Source organism: Falco naumanni, chromosome 1 (assembly GCF_017639655.2).
Source record: "Falco naumanni isolate bFalNau1 chromosome 1, bFalNau1.pat, whole genome shotgun sequence".
Lineage (NCBI taxonomy): Eukaryota > Metazoa > Chordata > Aves > Falconiformes > Falconidae > Falco > Falco naumanni.
Window position 1 is genome coordinate 120,484,919 of NC_054054.1, and position 16,117 is coordinate 120,501,035.

At 43.7% G+C, this 16,117-nt stretch overlaps 2 protein-coding genes across 5 annotated transcripts in view; one reads left to right on the plus strand and one right to left on the minus strand.

The window, feature by feature from the left end:
- The window catches only part of ABCC3 (ATP binding cassette subfamily C member 3), a 50,090-nt gene extending 46,086 nt beyond the window's left edge, over nucleotides 1–4,004 (plus strand). The window contains exons 28-31 of one of the 2 annotated variants that reach the window (XM_040581818.1): nucleotides 932–1,090; nucleotides 1,465–1,631; nucleotides 2,682–2,876; nucleotides 3,565–4,004. In XM_040581818.1, coding sequence (XP_040437752.1) covers nucleotides 932–1,090; nucleotides 1,465–1,631; nucleotides 2,682–2,876; nucleotides 3,565–3,673 — 630 coding nt within the window. In that variant the 3' untranslated portion in view covers nucleotides 3,674–4,004. Of the gene's footprint in view, nucleotides 1–931; nucleotides 1,091–1,464; nucleotides 1,632–2,681; nucleotides 2,877–3,564 lie in introns of those variants that run through there. The other variant, XR_005826026.1, reaches the window with a different exon arrangement.
- A 708-nt stretch (nucleotides 4,005–4,712) lies between these two features.
- On the minus strand, nucleotides 4,713–16,062 carry ANKRD40 (ankyrin repeat domain 40). 3 transcript variants are annotated; one of them, XM_040581820.1, is made up of 6 exons: nucleotides 15,965–16,062; nucleotides 14,277–14,741; nucleotides 11,044–11,192; nucleotides 9,504–9,977; nucleotides 8,455–8,636; nucleotides 4,713–7,168 (listed from the first exon to the last, which is right to left on the minus strand). In XM_040581820.1, the coding sequence occupies exons 2-6, from the start codon at nucleotides 14,453–14,455 to the stop codon at nucleotides 7,028–7,030; spliced, it is 1,125 nt and encodes a 374-aa protein (XP_040437754.1). In that variant the 5' UTR covers nucleotides 14,456–14,741; nucleotides 15,965–16,062; the 3' UTR covers nucleotides 4,713–7,027. The 3 variants fall into 3 exon arrangements, with proteins under 3 accessions (XP_040437754.1, XP_040437755.1, XP_040437753.1); XM_040581821.1 differs by lacking the exon at nucleotides 15,965–16,062 and having other exon boundaries at nucleotides 4,713–5,480; nucleotides 7,115–7,168; nucleotides 14,277–15,714; XM_040581819.1 differs by lacking the exon at nucleotides 15,965–16,062 and having other exon boundaries at nucleotides 14,277–15,711.
- Between the last annotated feature and the right edge of the window lie 55 nt (nucleotides 16,063–16,117).

Here is a 16,117-nt window from a genome sequence, read left to right on the forward strand (position 1 = left end):
CTGTATGTCCTTACTAGCACTTTGCTCCGGGCTTCCAGTGGCAACCACAGAGCAGAGGACAGGATCTGCAAGCACACTTGCCGCAGTGGTGGAGACCTACTCAAGCTGGCATTGCAGAAGCCAGCAGTGACAACCACGCTGTCGGTGTACCAGCATCCTCCAGGCTGGAAGCAGTAGGACCAATCCGTAGGATTTTCTGGACTTTCCAAGTTAGTTTGGCAACAGGCTACTGTACGTAGGAGGCACCAGCACAAGTGACAAAAATTCAGTGACGACAATGCTTTTCTAAAGCAGTGCAGATGGGAGAAGGAATTCCAACTTTTTCCACTCCCTGGCTTTCCCTGTGAAATTTTTGGCATGAAAGGAAATGGCATTCTTTGCTTCCTGAATCAGGAAATTGTCTTTGTTCTGGGGCATTCGTTTCTTCATGCTTCAGTTGAAAGTTCTGGGTTTTTCGTGCTGGTGACAGAACAATTAGCAGGGGGAAAGTCCTCCGTGGGATGTTATTAAGAGAGGAGAGTTATCCTTACACTAAGCAAACAGGATGACAATCAAACCACCTCCTGGAATGGAGATAACACATGCTCACCATGAAGTCTGAATTGCCTTCTGAAAAGCCTTTATTTTTTGTCTTTGAGTGATTGGACTCCTAGCATGGGTACTTGAGCTAATCGCCCAAAGTGATGTAGAATGGCTCTAGACCTCTGTACATATTTATATGGGGTATCATTCAGATGACGGGAATGGCAATATATACATTACAACGTATGACACCAGGTTTCTAGGGAGCGATGGTTAAATTCTTTCTTAGATTCTGATCTTGCATCAAACCTCTTAGAGGAATCTTGGGGGTTTGTTTGGGGGCTTCTTTGTTGGGTTTTGGTTTTGTTTTAACTGTACGCTTTGTTGTTAAACCTGCAATTTGTTGTAGATCGGAATTGTTGGCAGAACCGGAGCAGGGAAGTCCTCCATGACACTCTGTCTCTTTAGGATCCTGGAAGCTGTAAAAGGGGAAATTAAAATTGATGGTGTGAAAATTTCAGAGATTGGTCTGCATGACCTTCGATCGAGGCTAACAATTATTCCTCAGGTACTTTTTCTGTGTGTCACAGTAAAGGAAGGATCTCTTAACAGCTTGGCAAACCATAAATAATGGCTTAGCCACAGAGGAAAATGCTTTGTTACACTCAGAAAATTGTTTCAGAAAAACAGAATACTTCTACATTAAGTGGTCCTGTCCTGCCACCTTATAAGCTGATGCTGGGTGATGAAACAGGGTTTAGGATAAACCACCTTTTAAGTTGGAATGTGAGTTTTAAGTGTGTATAACGTCATGTATTTTCAGAGTGGATGGGGTTGGGAGGTGGCCTACCTGCAGTGCAACCGTGACTTCAAAGCAGTAACTCATATCTGTACTTAAAACAGCTAAAGCGCTTGTCTAATGAGAGTTGGTTTTATATCCAGGATCCTGTTCTCTTTTCTGGAACACTGAGGATGAACCTGGATCCATTTAATAAGTATTCAGATGAAGAAATATGGAAAGCTCTTGAACTGTCTCATTTGAAGAGGTTTGTCAGCAGTCAGCCATCCATGTTGGACTATGAATGCTCAGAAGGTGGAGAAAATCTTAGGTATGGAACACTTGGACTAGAAATATACACCAAGCTTTCATTCAGCTGTAACAGTGAGAAACACCTGAGCACAGATTTACGCTGGTCTGTTGTGTCTAAAATGATTTAGCCACCCATTCGTGCTTCAAGAAAACCACGAAGGCTCAAACACTTGTTTGCTGTTCTGCCTCTGCCACGAATGAGCTGATTCTTCTTTGCTGCTGGGAAGAATTTCTCCCACACCAAAATCTTGTCTTACCAGTAAAGAAAGAAGTCTCAGGGTGACAGGCTGTTGGGCACAGGCAGTCCCTTAAACATGGTTTGGTAGGAAGGGAGATGCTGTGGTAACATCTATAAAACTGCAGTGCTCAGTAAGAGTCCTCTGTTTAAACTGACCCTTTAGCAATCTTTGTGTTCCATTATTATTTGGGAAACCCACGAAGACCTGAAAGGGGATGACAAAATGCCGTGCTTTGATGTGCTGCGTTGGTTTGTGAGACTGTGGTGTGACCAGACTATGTGTGATGAACGTTCAGCATCTTCTTCATCCTGCAGAGACACTCAGGGGCTGTGTCTGGGGTGTGTTTATAGCAGGGGAGGAAGTGTGGGCTGCCCAGGTGTGTGTATATCTATATTTTATATTATTTGAAGGTAGAAAGGACTTACAGCCTCAGAACATTTTTTTCATTTTTTTACCTTTTTTTTTTTTTTTTTTAAGTTTGTGTATACACAGTATTGTTATAACCGTGTTTCTGAAAACTCAGGCAGAAGCATTGTAATCGTTAGTCTCCTTGGCTTTTGTCACAGTGATAGAAACGGGGCATTTGTTGGCTCTGGCAGCACTGGGTCAGGCAGTAAGTGAACACCTATGCTAAAACCAGCTGCGTAATGCTGCCTGTGTGTATCTGTGGGCTCTAGGGCTGACGGACCAGGCTGTTTGCTAAATACCGGGGGGTTTTTTGTTCGGTAGCTTCACCTGATGAGCAATCTGCTCTAGCACAAGTGATTCTGAGCGGTGGAGAGCTATGGGCAGCGGGGGCTCGTTTCTGAAAGCTCTGTCTGTGCTTGCAGCGTTGGCCAAAGACAACTCGTCTGTCTGGCACGAGCGCTTCTTCGCAAGACGAGAATCTTGATCCTAGACGAAGCAACAGCAGCTATCGATCTCGAGACGGATGATCTTATCCAGATGACAATTAGGATCCAGTTTGAAGACTGCACAGTGCTGACAATAGCACACAGGCTGAACACAATTATGGATTACACAAGGTAAAAACCTTTTAATAGCGTGTGGTGGGCAGGCTCACCGCTTTACTGGGTACGTGGAGCAGCATTTAAAAGGGTCTGGTTTGTCTATAGATAGCCACACAGATGCTCCTTGGGTAGAATGTAAGCCATGATGTTTAAGCTGTATAATCCTAGAATATCCAGACCCGACTTTGCCCCTGTTGGCGTAAGAACCAGGTTCTGTACTCACTAACCAGAGTTGCACAAGAGATACTACCCAGTTGCATAAATGGCGCTGTCAGCAAGCCTGTGGATCCGTTTTAAACTAGCAACTGCTGTAACTTAACTCGCTAACATCATGTTAACAACTTTAAAATACGTTACTACATGATATTTTTTATCTCTTTGGCTTTCTGGCACAATATTTACAATTCCAGAAGTACCAGTATGACACTTTTTTTCCTGTTTTTTTTTTTTTTTTTCACATCTACTCCCCCCCTTTATTACCCCTGGGAGACAGTGACTGTGCTGTACCTTTTTGAATCAAACAGCGGCTCAGGGAGAACATTTATCATCTGTTGTGTTTCAGGGTGTGAAAATAATTGAGCAAAACAAAGGCAAGGCAAAGATTAGAGCAGTTTGTGATAAAAAGGGATACCACATTTCTTGCAAGGAATTCTCTGACATATCTTCCCCTCCCTCCCTCCCCACCACCTTTTGTTTTGCACAGGGTTCTTGTTCTAGACAACGGAACCATAGCTGAATTTGATACACCTGCAAGCCTTATAGCATCAAAGGGTATTTTCTACAGTATGGCCAAAGATGCTGGACTAGCATGAAAAGACGGCCCCTTGGGTGTTTGGGTTGGGTTTGGGGTTTTTTTTTTAATATTACTGATCTGCCGCAAAGTGACTTGTGAATGTACTGTAACTTACAAAACAGTTTTTGTAGTAGACTAAACTTGTGATATGTGAACAAAGTATTTTACAATTATAAGAACCAGAAAGTAAATTTTATATTTTTTAATATTTTCTACATACATGAAGTATTTTATTAAATGCCTTTTTTTTCCCAAAGAATGCCAAACAACCTGCCAAGAAAACGTATCGCAGGGCAATATGTACTGTATGCAGGTTTATAATTAGTAAATTATACTAATGGTACAAAAGATACCTGTTTTGTGTGTTTTCTGTGTAAGATTTCATTGGTTTTGAATTGGGAAGACAGGAAGCAGTGACTCAGCTGAAAAACAGTGATATAATGCGTAATGTGGTTCCAACCCGTTCCTTTCCGTATTTCCCCTGGGACAAGGGAGTTGAATGCTTCAGCTTCAAAGCCGTCCGCTATCCCAGAACCTCTGGTGTCCCTGCCCAGGGCAATTTTAGCATCATAAAATTCCTCCTCGGCCTAAGAATTACAAGTAACGTGTATTTAAAACTAAACCTACAGATGGCTTAATATACATGATTAACTACACAATTTCAACCAATTTATTAGACTCCACCTAAGCCTGCAGGGATATGATTGGCACAGAAATGTTACAATTTTGCTGTACCTCTCTTACGTGCGAAGTCACTATGAGTAAGTCTCCCCTTGAGCCAAACATGCATGCCGAGCCAATGTGTATATAATTTATCTCGTTCAAGACTTAATCACCTGAAATAACGTGTGATTTGTTTTGCAGAAATAAAGATCTACTGCATTATTGATAACCAGGGCTCCTCAGATAAAAGGAGTACTGCGTTTAAGCAGTACTTGCTGCTAGTATCTGAGAGAATGTCTTTTGCTTTTGTTGTTCACTTCCTACACCAACGATTCTAGAAACCTACCTCGCAAGAGAAGTCCCCATGTTTTTCCACAAGTAAAGTTCAGAAAAACTTTGAGAAGACAAAAATAATCATTTATTAATTCTTACAAATGATACTTCTTAAACCAAAACAAGAATCTGCAGCCGAGCATTCATTTGACATTAACATTGCATATAGCAGAGCACAAAGTAATGAATTATTTATCATACACAGTAATGTAATGATTATACACTGATCAGATTGTTAGGAGTGTTAATAGTATCTTCTGTGTATAAACTGCACAAGGTATAAAAATACTCCTCGGAATGCATAGATAGCAACCAGCATGTGTGAGATAATCAGTGGAACAACAAAATCATCAACCCCGCTGCTGAGCTTTTCTCTAGTAGGTCTGACTGGCTAATCCTGCACCTTCGTGGATTTAGCCGGTGTTTAAACAGCCGATGCCTCCCTTGTATCGGTTCTGTGTGCCAGGGAGAATGCAACAGGCAGTGCGATACGTGGAACAACAAATTGTATTATTCCATGATACCGAATTTGATATACCACCAGCAATTTGGTATAAAAACCAGATACTGCCAATGACTCGGACCATGTGTAACCTCCAGCACTTTTCAGAAGAGGGTATTCTGTGGCGACAGAACGTTCTACTGTTAGCCTGAACGAGACTGAAGCGCAGTCTCCTAACTGGCACACAGGCAATTTGGGATCTTTGCATGGATCTGTGCTTCCAGGTGAACACTGGCCATCCGACTACAGGGCGGACTGGGAGAGGGCTCCCTCTTGTGTGCTCAGTCTCGGCTGCTGAAGCTGCTCCCTGTGCACAAAGGACTAGTCACTGGATGAGAGAGAGAGAGCGGGTGAATTGGGTACCACTTGCTGCATTAGCTGGCACGCAGGTGACTGCCCCGGCTGCGGGGAGAAGAACGAACCCCGAGAAGGGAGACCGGGCTGTGCTGGACACCCAGCTCCGCGCGGGGGGTCACTTCAGACGCAGCTCTCGCCTCAGCATTCCCTCCAGCTGGTTTGGGGGCTCCCTGCTCAGCGTGCTGCTTTATAAATCCTGTCTACAGGTCCACAGACAATGTACAGCTAACTCGGGCTGTAAATGCTTAGCTAAGAGAACGATAAAATCCTTTGGTTGCTGTAGTTTTGAAAGAAACTGGGGGAAGGGAGGGGGAAGATGAAGAAACAAGAGGCAATTTTGCTCCAGTTTGGCATGTTCTCTTTGCCTGTTACCTCTCATACTTTAGTTCGCTCATCTAATTCATAGTACATCTGCCAGTAGGCCACCAGAATAGAACCTCTTCCTCAAATGCAAATGACTGAGTAAATACGAAAATCCTCAAAAATTAGATAAAATCCAGCTCTTAAACACTTTTCCATTTATTTATTCTAGAATTTCATAGCATAGTCTAATTCTGAATTTTAAGTAATAGGAAAAATAGTTTCTTCCAGTAAACAACATGGGTAAACAGAAGTAATTGGGAAGAAAGGAAATACATTGCATAGGAACATCAAGATTTAACGTCAGCCCAGAAAACCCTGGGCATTTCACTAGTTTCTTTTTACACAGGTAACTTTAAAGGTCCAAGATGCTGTCTTTCTGAGGAATTTAGAGGTAAGAGGAAAATAAAACTACAATTTTGTGCTTTTAAAAGGGGAAATTAAAGCAGCACTGGAGAAATGTGTTGTCAATACAGTAACAAAAATAGTATTTTATATTGCACGTGTCAATACTATATATTGACAGACAACGGTAAAATGGATTTTGGTTGAGAGCATATTTATGATTTGGATAATTACTACCGCTTTTTATTTTCAACCTGAGAAATAGGGAAAAGCGTAAACAGGGATTAAGAAATCACGGGTAGTAAGTCACTTGAGACATAGTTTTGTGCTTCTTCCACAGACTTAAACCCTTCTGGTTTTTTCCTTCTAAGAAAGATATGACTTAAAAGACACAATCTAAAAATTGAACATTAATGGTAATGGACTCAGTACAAGTATTAAATGGGTTTCATGGCAGGTTTTTAGCTTGAGTACCTCTGCTATTTTATAGAAAACAAATTATTTAAACAGCTTAAGGTAAGCCTTTCCCTGAGAGCTGCTAACTCTGCAGTATTTGAAGATTATCTTTTTGTAAATTAAAGTGTTGCATTAACAGATAGTTCTACCAATACTTCCTTTGAATTAAGCTACTTTGATATCAAGAGTCATTACTCTTAGATTAACTAGAGGCTGTAACTGTGCATAACAACTAGTTTATTTCAAGGTTAACAAAATAGATATATATTTTTTTCACATTATTAGCCCTTATAGATACTGTACTTCAAGTGTAATTTTAAAATGAGATACAAATCTTTTGTTTTATTCATTAAACGATTAGTATGTAAGTTCTGATGCCTTCTTGTTATAACCACTCCTTTCAGAAAGTGATGGGACTCTGAAAAGTAAGTTTTTGTCGCTTACTGTTAGAACAAGCTCCAGTTCTTGGAAATCCTGTAGCCTTGCAACATCTTTGTCCTTTAAATAAATACAGTAAGTTGTTAGGTGATAAACCATCCATTTAATTTTGCAGCGGTAAGTTAAAATAATAGGCTAGCACAAGGTATGTATTTATCCATAAATATGACAATTCTTTACAGTAAACTGGAAAGCAGACATCCTGTTGCATCTTACATTTATTCTGGGATCTATTCAGCTACTCAGCGAAGTCTATTTTTAGAAGGAATGCAACATGGACGATGAGTGCAAGCGATTAACAGAATTCCACTTGTAAATACCTACTGCGTGCCACCCCCAGCTCCTCTTTTCCTCCCGCCTTGACAGCTCTTAGAAGCTCATGAATTAATTCTTGCATCTACCCAAGAAGGTGCTGCACACAGCATCCTCTAGCATCACAGAGCTGGCTTGGGCAAGGTCGTTCGAGAGCCACGGAAGACACCCTCCCACAGCACAGGCTCCAGCTGTGATCCCCGCTGCAGCAGTACTCTGCTGCTAAACAGCATTAAATAGAATTAGTTTTGTATTATCTTGACAAATAATGAGAGTCCTGCAGTCCTACCCAGAGAGCCTGAAGTAATTAGAGCTGGAAATAACAACGGTCCTGTCAACAGTCTAAGCAGGCAAGTGACAGAATTGCTTGTGTCTTCCCCCCCCCCATGCTTCCTAACAAAAGAGTAAGTCATCTTATAGTCGGTGAAGATGCAGTGCAGGGAAGTCTATTAATCTAGGTGTAATCAGATTAGCCCACGCCTGACGCCAACAACGCTCTAGCGGGATTGAAGAGTGAAAGAAAGGTGAACGGTGAATCAATAGAACAGGTCAGCAGGTCCCTTTTCTGATTGCTGCCCAGGTAAATGGCACTGAAGTGAAAAGACAGCTACGTTCCGAGACCTGCACTCAGAATAATTCTGTGACACCTCTGTGTGTTCCGAAAGGACTGCACGGAGTCCTTACTGGACTACCAAAACTCAGCTGAGCACTGCCAGCCTTTTCAATGCTGCCGGGTCACAGCAGTGTGGCATTGCACTGAATTTAAGGCTGCAGTAGAGAAACTGGATATTAATTGGGCTCAACACCAGATGTTTATGAAAGGAAATGATCAGGAAACTTGAGAACATTTTTACTAAAAGAAACCCAAACAACCGCTGACTGCTGGAAGCTGAAGGGAAGTTTTTTCATTTTGGGTTTGGTTTGGTTTTTTTCAACAGGAGCCTACGCAAGTGGCCAACAAATTATTTCTTTTTAATGGTAACCTAAAAGTCTTTTTTAGAAGTTGCCGCACATCAAAATTTAAGAGTTCTTACCTTTCTTAACATTGTATTTGGTAATTTTCTGATCTTCTGTACGTGCTCAGGATTAACACCCAGCTCACAGCAACTCACTCGGAGCAGTTCCTTATAGGTCAGGTCTTGTCTGTCCAGTTCAATTTCAATGAAGTCATTTTCTCTAAGATTAGGGTTTTGTATTCTAACTTTAAGCACCAGTTCTATTAGAAATAAGAAGGTACGTTAATAGGCAGATGCAGAGAGGAATTGGAAAAGATACCTCTATATTGACTTCCAAGCATTTCTTTGTTCTATTAACCTTGTTTGTATCATTTGTAATGATACAGGAACCCTCAGAAAGCAAAGTACTGGACATGTATGACCACAATTTTCATTAGACTGACTTTCATCAACCCATATGAAAAAATCATTACAAATCTAATACAGTGTGTGCGTATATGCATGCACAACCCCTTGCGTGAATACTCATCTTACTGGATTTAAACTAATTTAAAAGCAGATTATACAGGTTATCAATTTCCTGAGCAATCCAAGATTGCTTTTATTAGTTTTTGACTCTTTTGGTCATTGGTTAACTCCTCACTGCTAATTCAGGGCATCGGAACACTTTTTATTTCAAGAATGAAATACTGAATGGGAAGTGAAATTCCAGATTTCCTTCTTTAGGCAGGCAAAATTTACCTGCACAAATGGCAGCTCATGGAATTTCTCACCCCGGGACTCAGGTCTGCAGACTGAGCTGCGTGAGGCTCTCTCTTGGGCTTGCTGGCTGCTTACTCATGTTCTTTATTTGAAGCTTGGAGTGTGCTGTTTGGAGAATTAGCCTACCCAGGTGTTTGTATGCTGTTACAGCATTTGAGACAAATAGCAAATGTTTTCATCAATATTTTAGTAGCGGCTCCAGCAGAAACAGGGTATCTGCCTCTTTAATTCCCTTCAAATGTTTTCTGAATGCCTGAACCTGAAAATCTCTACAAGCGCTGTGAATACGTGTAACCCTGATGGGTTTCGCTGTCCGAGATTGGCAGAAGTTCCAAGACCAAGAGAGAAGAGACTGTTACTGTTACCTTGCATATTCAGTGGAAAAGCTCCTGTGAAGAAAACGGGCTGGAATGCCGGCACAGGTCCCGAACAGGAGCCGTTCTCTGGCTGCGGTACAGACTGATTCAATCCAGCTGGCGAAGGGGGACTTCTGCTCCAGGAGACAGATCCCTGGAACACTGGCCCTCTCTGAAGGATGGGTTTGGAGCGCGGTGGTGCGGTACACCCTCGGGGCAGTGACGGCGCGCCTCCGGCATCGGCCGCCTCGGGAGCAGCGTGCCCATGCCGCGGTGGCACACGTGCATAAGCCTCCACGTTGGGTAAGGAGGAAGAGTTGGTGTCTTGCAGCTCTGAGTGTGAGATACTCCCATTCGCCGAGGGATCTGGAACACTGTTACTCGTAGTGTTATACACATACGGGAAAGGTGGGTTAGCCAGATAATTAGGGATGATTGGCAGATCTGCATCGGTGTTTAAGTCTGGGAGTTTGTCATCCTCCACTGTAAAACAAAGAAAACAACATTCTCCAAGACTGACTTGAGGGGGAAAAAACAGAATTATTGCTGTTGCACTGTGAGGTTTCTTTTTGTCCCTCTTTTTTTACGGTGAGGGAGTAGAGTGTTAAAAAGCATCACAGGTTAAAAGATGAATCCAGCAGCATTATGCCTTTTTTTCTACAGTAAACAGAACAGTGCTCAGGTGTTGCAATACAGTAAACACAAAAGCAGTCTGCTTCTAGTAATTCTGGGGGTGCTATTTCCTTCTAAACGCTGCAATACTTTTGTTTTGTGTTGGTTTAATCCTTAGCCAGCATGTCGTAACATGGTCTCTGGTGGTATAACGCTATTGTCTTCATAATGTATAAGGCAATGAACAAAGGGTAGTATGTCCTTCGATATTAAGGCAGGGGATAAAGGGAAAAGAACATGCAGTACTGGGAGAGCTGAAACATTACCAATTCAACAGCTGGGAGACAATAACGAAAACAAAAACAGACAAGGGAATACAAAGGGGAGGAAAGAGGTTGTTAATCAACCACATTTCAAATTACATATCACCTCTAGCAGTGAAAGCCTATTCCGCTCCAACAGTTACAAAACATGATAAAAATGCTCTACCCATGTTCTTTAACGAGCTGTTTATCCAAGGCTGCTAATTTTTTATTTATTCAACACAGAGTCTAAGCTAAAACACCAGGAAAATTAGATGTTGCTCATAGAAGAGCTTCATACAAATTTGAGAGGTTTTTCTCCTGTTGCCCTTCTGAAAATAGGAAGCTGCATCTATCCTTCACCGGTTTAATCACAGCATTTTTCAAAATACCGTTTTTCTAATTTTACGGTATTTAGAAAAAAGTTTGGCTAGCTGGATATGGAATTTGTTGGTAATCCTCTTTCCTTAAACTCTGATTTCTTACCAAGTAAACACTCTAGAAATTAAGTCATAGTTATCACTCAAATCTGAACACAGTATCCTCAACATGCAAAATACAGATGGGAACATCTATGCTTTACACAGCCTTTCACGATGTCTTTGATGATGACATTGCACAGCGAACAGGTTTACCTCCCAACATCTTCCTTATCTCTTTCTTTGACGTTAATTGGGCTGGCCTTTCTCCTTTCTTGGTGAGGATCTCCTTGTCGGCTCCAGCGTGCAGCAGGTAAGCCACCACCGGAGCGTGGTTCCGTTTACATGCCCAGTGCAAACAAGTCCTGCACGTGGAAAGCGTTAACACTGTTTGAAATCTTAAAATCACAGCAGATTAACTTTTGCTCAATTTTTTTGCTAATGATTTCGTTAATCATCTTGCTGCCTGTAAGAACAATGACCTAATACATGTCTAACATGAAAAAGGTTTTAACGGCACCTTTCTTGGAAATTCACGTTGGTTGTGGAGCCTGCAGTGACACCTGCTGATGTAGTTGTCCCTTGCTCTAAAGCTCTTGATACCGAGTTACCACAGTTCTATTTTTAAAGTTCAAGATCCTTCCAATTTGGCATTTATTAGGCTACTAACTTTTCTGGAAACATAAATGTAAGAAGGCGGCTTGCATATGCTATTTCAATCTTTGAAAGAATAAGTTGTACTTAAAATACCTCTGTTTGTGTGTGTATGTGAGCTTATAGGGAATACTTCCCTAGGATGCTATTATTACTCCTTAATTAATGCTGTCAGCACAATGACTTGCACTTTTTGGAAAGTAAGTGTTTAAAATATTGTAAGCATAGTTTCTAAGCACAGTTCTTTGCCCACTTGCTAGCTAGTCCATGCCCCAGCAATTCCAAAGCTTTGATCTGCAAACAACAGGTTTTCTGCAATCTCTAACTGATGCACAGAACTAATAACCTTTTTTTTAAAAAAAAAAAATACTAATTGCAGTCGCTGACCTAGAGGGACCTAGTAAAGAAACATTCTAAAAGCTACTGGGTTTATTTAGTGTTTAGTACTGGGGACTTAAATGCACACACTATAACTTGCTATACAGTCTTACTATTCCTCCCTGTCCCAGGTTCTAGTGATGTTTGATCTTTCTCTAAGTTTTCATGTTTTCTTTTAATTCTCTAACTCTAGATGAAGGGAACTCTTCAGAAAAATGAACACACTTAACCCTTCTCCAAGTTTGTTTGTTTATTTTTTAGGAATTAAATAAAGCCAGGATAAATAATAAGCTTGTAAGGAAAACAAGTTTCAGTTGAAAGTCCAGCTCCAAGAAACATTTTCCACTTTGTTTTTTTGGTTGTTGTGTTTTTTTTCAAGGAACACTGCGAAGTTTTATCTTGACCAGCAACTCCCAACTTTGTATACAAAATTCTGCTCTTTTAAGTTTTCTTGTGTGTATGTAAGGGAAAAAGAGAAAATCTGATCTTTCAAGGGACACAGATCAGGTAAAACCAAGGGAAGACAAGGTAACTTGCAAAACTTTGTTCACTGTTATGTATTCTAACTTAATTAAACCCATCTTACCAGAAACAAAAGGCTTGGTTCTACAATTTCTTCTTACTAAAATTAATGCTTGACGGCAGAAAGTACCTCTGAATTAAAGGTAATGGGACTAGTCACAGCAGCAGGAGGTTACGTAGAATTAGATCCAACTGGAGAGACATGAACGTCAGTGTACGTATATGTATTATTTTTCTTCATAGACTATCCTAGGAAGGGTGCTACAAAATCTGTGTTTCAGAGGTGATACTGCCAGCAATATTGTAAAGTCCTGGCTTCTCTCTCCAAGGCTGGGTGGCGCATTTCAGCTAGGAAGTGCCATTTTTAAATGGGATAAATCAATTTTGTCAGCAAAAAGTATTCCTGAATTTTTAACACCAAAGATCCCACAGAATCTGAATCCACAAAACTCAGAACAGGTTTGTTTAGGTTTTCTGTTCAGCGTTTTCTGGACTTTTCACTAATATCTCCTTGTGAAATAAGTGTGAACAGCCCGCATGAATTCATAAGTAGTGCACTGCCAAGTCATAAACTGCTTTGGACCAAAGTGGAGGGAGAAAATGCAGACAGCATGGCCGTGTTTGCTCTGAGTGTGTAAGCTGCTGGTTTATTTTGTAGAGACGGTGTGTAAACCTCAATAGCATTGCCCTCGTATTGGGATCCATCCTGCCCATTTCACGTGGTCTCATGCAGAGAGGCACCATCTACCCATGGATGTGACACGCATCAAAATGTGAGTACTCAGCACCTCTTAGCATCAGACGTACTAACAAGTTCACTGGAGAAATTTTAATTTTACAAGCAAACTTAAGTAACAGTGAGGATCCATTTATTGCCATAGTTAAAAATGACCAGATTGTGATTCTTAAAAATAATTATGGCAGATTTCTTTCATCAATTCCAGTTTCAGATACAAACTCATTCTGATGACAGGCAGCTGTTTATCTTACACACAAAGAGAATTCAATGTCCAATGAATCAGCTACCTTAAACTTTCACAAGTTCTAATTTTAATCACAATTTAAACCACAAGTTGCAAGTGTTACACACTTCTCAAAATTGCTGATCTAACTTTCATCTCTAAAAGTCTAGCTCCTTCCCTCATTTTAGTCTTCCTATTTTTAATTACAACTTCAAGCACAGTACAGAACAGTAAATACGGGCTGAATTGAACTTATGGAAAACAGTTTTCAAAACTGGCTGAGGATTTCCTGTAAATCTGGCTTCAAATAACATTTTGTGTGCGTGTGTATTCATGTACACTTGTACATGTGCCTATTACAGAAAAGTCTTGGGTTTGGTGTCATCAGGTGGTATCCACATGAGATGTCAAAAATATTTTTATGTATCAGTGTTTGCGTGTATCACTGAAACAGCCTGCAAGTTCCCTGCTTGAAACGGACTCATTTTCAAACCTGATTTAGGAGTTAATAAAAAATATTTCTGCTGAGGCGAAGACCTGCTGCCATGCCGAGGTTTGGTTTTGACTGCCCTCACTGTCTCAGGCTGCCAGTATGCACTGCCAAAAAAAAAGGCACTATAAAGTAACAGCCTAGCGATCTGGAGAAGCAGAAGAGCAGAAAGATAAGGCAGGGGTGGGAAGGGGATGCGTGTTTGTAGCGGCGGTTACCAGCTGCATCACTGTTTTTTCCTCTTTGGGACGGGGAGATCTGCATCGCGGAGGGTCTGGCAGCAGATCGACCTTGTAACTTCATTCTAAATTCAAACCGATTTGCGTTTTACGTGGAAACGTGAACAACCCACGGCAGCGTTAGCACTGGAAACCCCAGGCGAAGTCCCGTTCCGGCCCGGGGAGGGGGACCAGAGGGGGGAGACCCGGGAGGGGGGTCCTTACCAGCCGTTGACTTCGTTCTGGGAGTTGGGGCTGACCCCCAGCTCCACCAGCCGCCGCACCTCCTCCGCGTCCCCCAGCGCCGCCGCCTCCCGCAGCCGCTCCTGCCGCTCCCGCTCGGCGCCCGCCGCCGCCATCTCGCCGCAGCCCCCGGCCGCCCCCGGCCCGGGCCCGGCCCTCATGGCCCGCACACCGGGACCAGCCTCGGAGGAGGGCCGGCGGCTCCGGCCGGTGCTACCCCCGCAGCGCTCCGGGCCGCGCCGCGCCGGGGGACCCTGTTACCGGTAACAACCCCGGCCCCGGCATCGAGTTCCGGGGAGCAGCCGGCCCGGCCCCGGCACGGCGCGCAGGGGCTCACCGGTACCCCCGTACCGCCTGCCCCGCTGCTGCGGGCTCCAGCTCCACCCGGCTGTTCTGCCTAGGAAATGCTCATCATCCTCCTGCATCCTCAGAGTAATCAATGAATCCCTAAAAATAAAATAAGAATTTAAAAAATCAACGTATGCCTGCAAATCAACAGGAAAGATTATAGGTAATTCCTGTGATTTGAATTGTTTGGTTTGAAAAGCTGGTTTTGGTCATTGTGGGTTTGTCCTAAACCAAGTTATGGGGGCACAGTGCAGCTGCTCAAAATGTCGCAACTATCAAAAGTCAAAATAATAATTTCAGAGTCCAGCCAGACCACTCAGCCATCTCCCTTCCAGCCTGCTCTGCACGATCCTGCCGCGGAAACCTGCCACAGTTCGGCCGCAGCGTACCCGTTTGCCGACTTGGGGCAACTGGAGCAATCCATGTAAAGCAGCTGAGACAGGGCCCCGTCCTGCCCGCCGTGCTCTCAGCCTTCCAAGCTGCATTGCATTGATTGCAATTACACTCTTGCAACACGTCCAGTGGGTCATTAAATCACTACAAGATTGCAAAGCTGGAAAGAACATGGTGGTGCCTTACAGCGCCGGGAAACGGAGGCGGCACTGACAGGCGGCAGAGGGGAGACTCAGTGGGCAATGCCCGCACTGGCATGGCACGGAGCTGTCGGTCATCCTGAGTGAGGCTGCAGTGAGTCCTGTGGGTTTTACAGGACGGGCAGCATAGAGACTTAAAGCTCTTACAATTTCACGCCAATAGGACGTTCAAAATTATTTTGAGAACCTGGGAAATAGCTGGAAATTGGTATGTGAAAGTCAGTAAAGATGAGGTACAGCATTACATGTAGAAAGGGGGAAAAACCCAACAAAATGAGCAGAAACTGGTTCCAAGACCAAACAGGATGCGTTAGGTTAAATCTGAGGGCCTTTCGGTTCCCCTCCTAACATGTCAGTAGAATTCCCAAGGGGATGCCCACTGCCGAAGGGCCTCAGGTGGTCCGTGACTGCGCACCAGAGGGGGTTTTAGTGCCTTTGAGCCCGCCACGGCACCGAGGGGCCGCACTACCCCTCCTGCTGCCCCTGGGTCCGTCCCCCCCTCCAGTCACAAGCAGCGCTGCCAAGGCTCCCACCTCAGCACCTGTGCCCAGGCCGCAGCCCAGCACCACGAGGCTGGGCCCGGCAGCCCCCGCACACAGCCAGGCCACAGCCCAGTGCCACGACATCCCGCAGGGCAGGAGGCTGGTGCCTGGTGGCCCCCACACCCAGCCAGGCCGCGCTGCGGGGCCTCCCCGTGCCCCCTCCCCGGTGGTAACGCCGCCTTGGCACCTCTCGCCTGCCGGGGCCATCAGCGGCCGACGACACCCCCAGGACGGGCCACGGGAAGGGGACCGGTCCCCTCCTACCCGGCCTTCCCCGCCGCCGCCGCGGCCCGGGAGCCGGCCCGGCGGGGAGGCGGCGGGCCCCGGGTGGGCAGGGCCG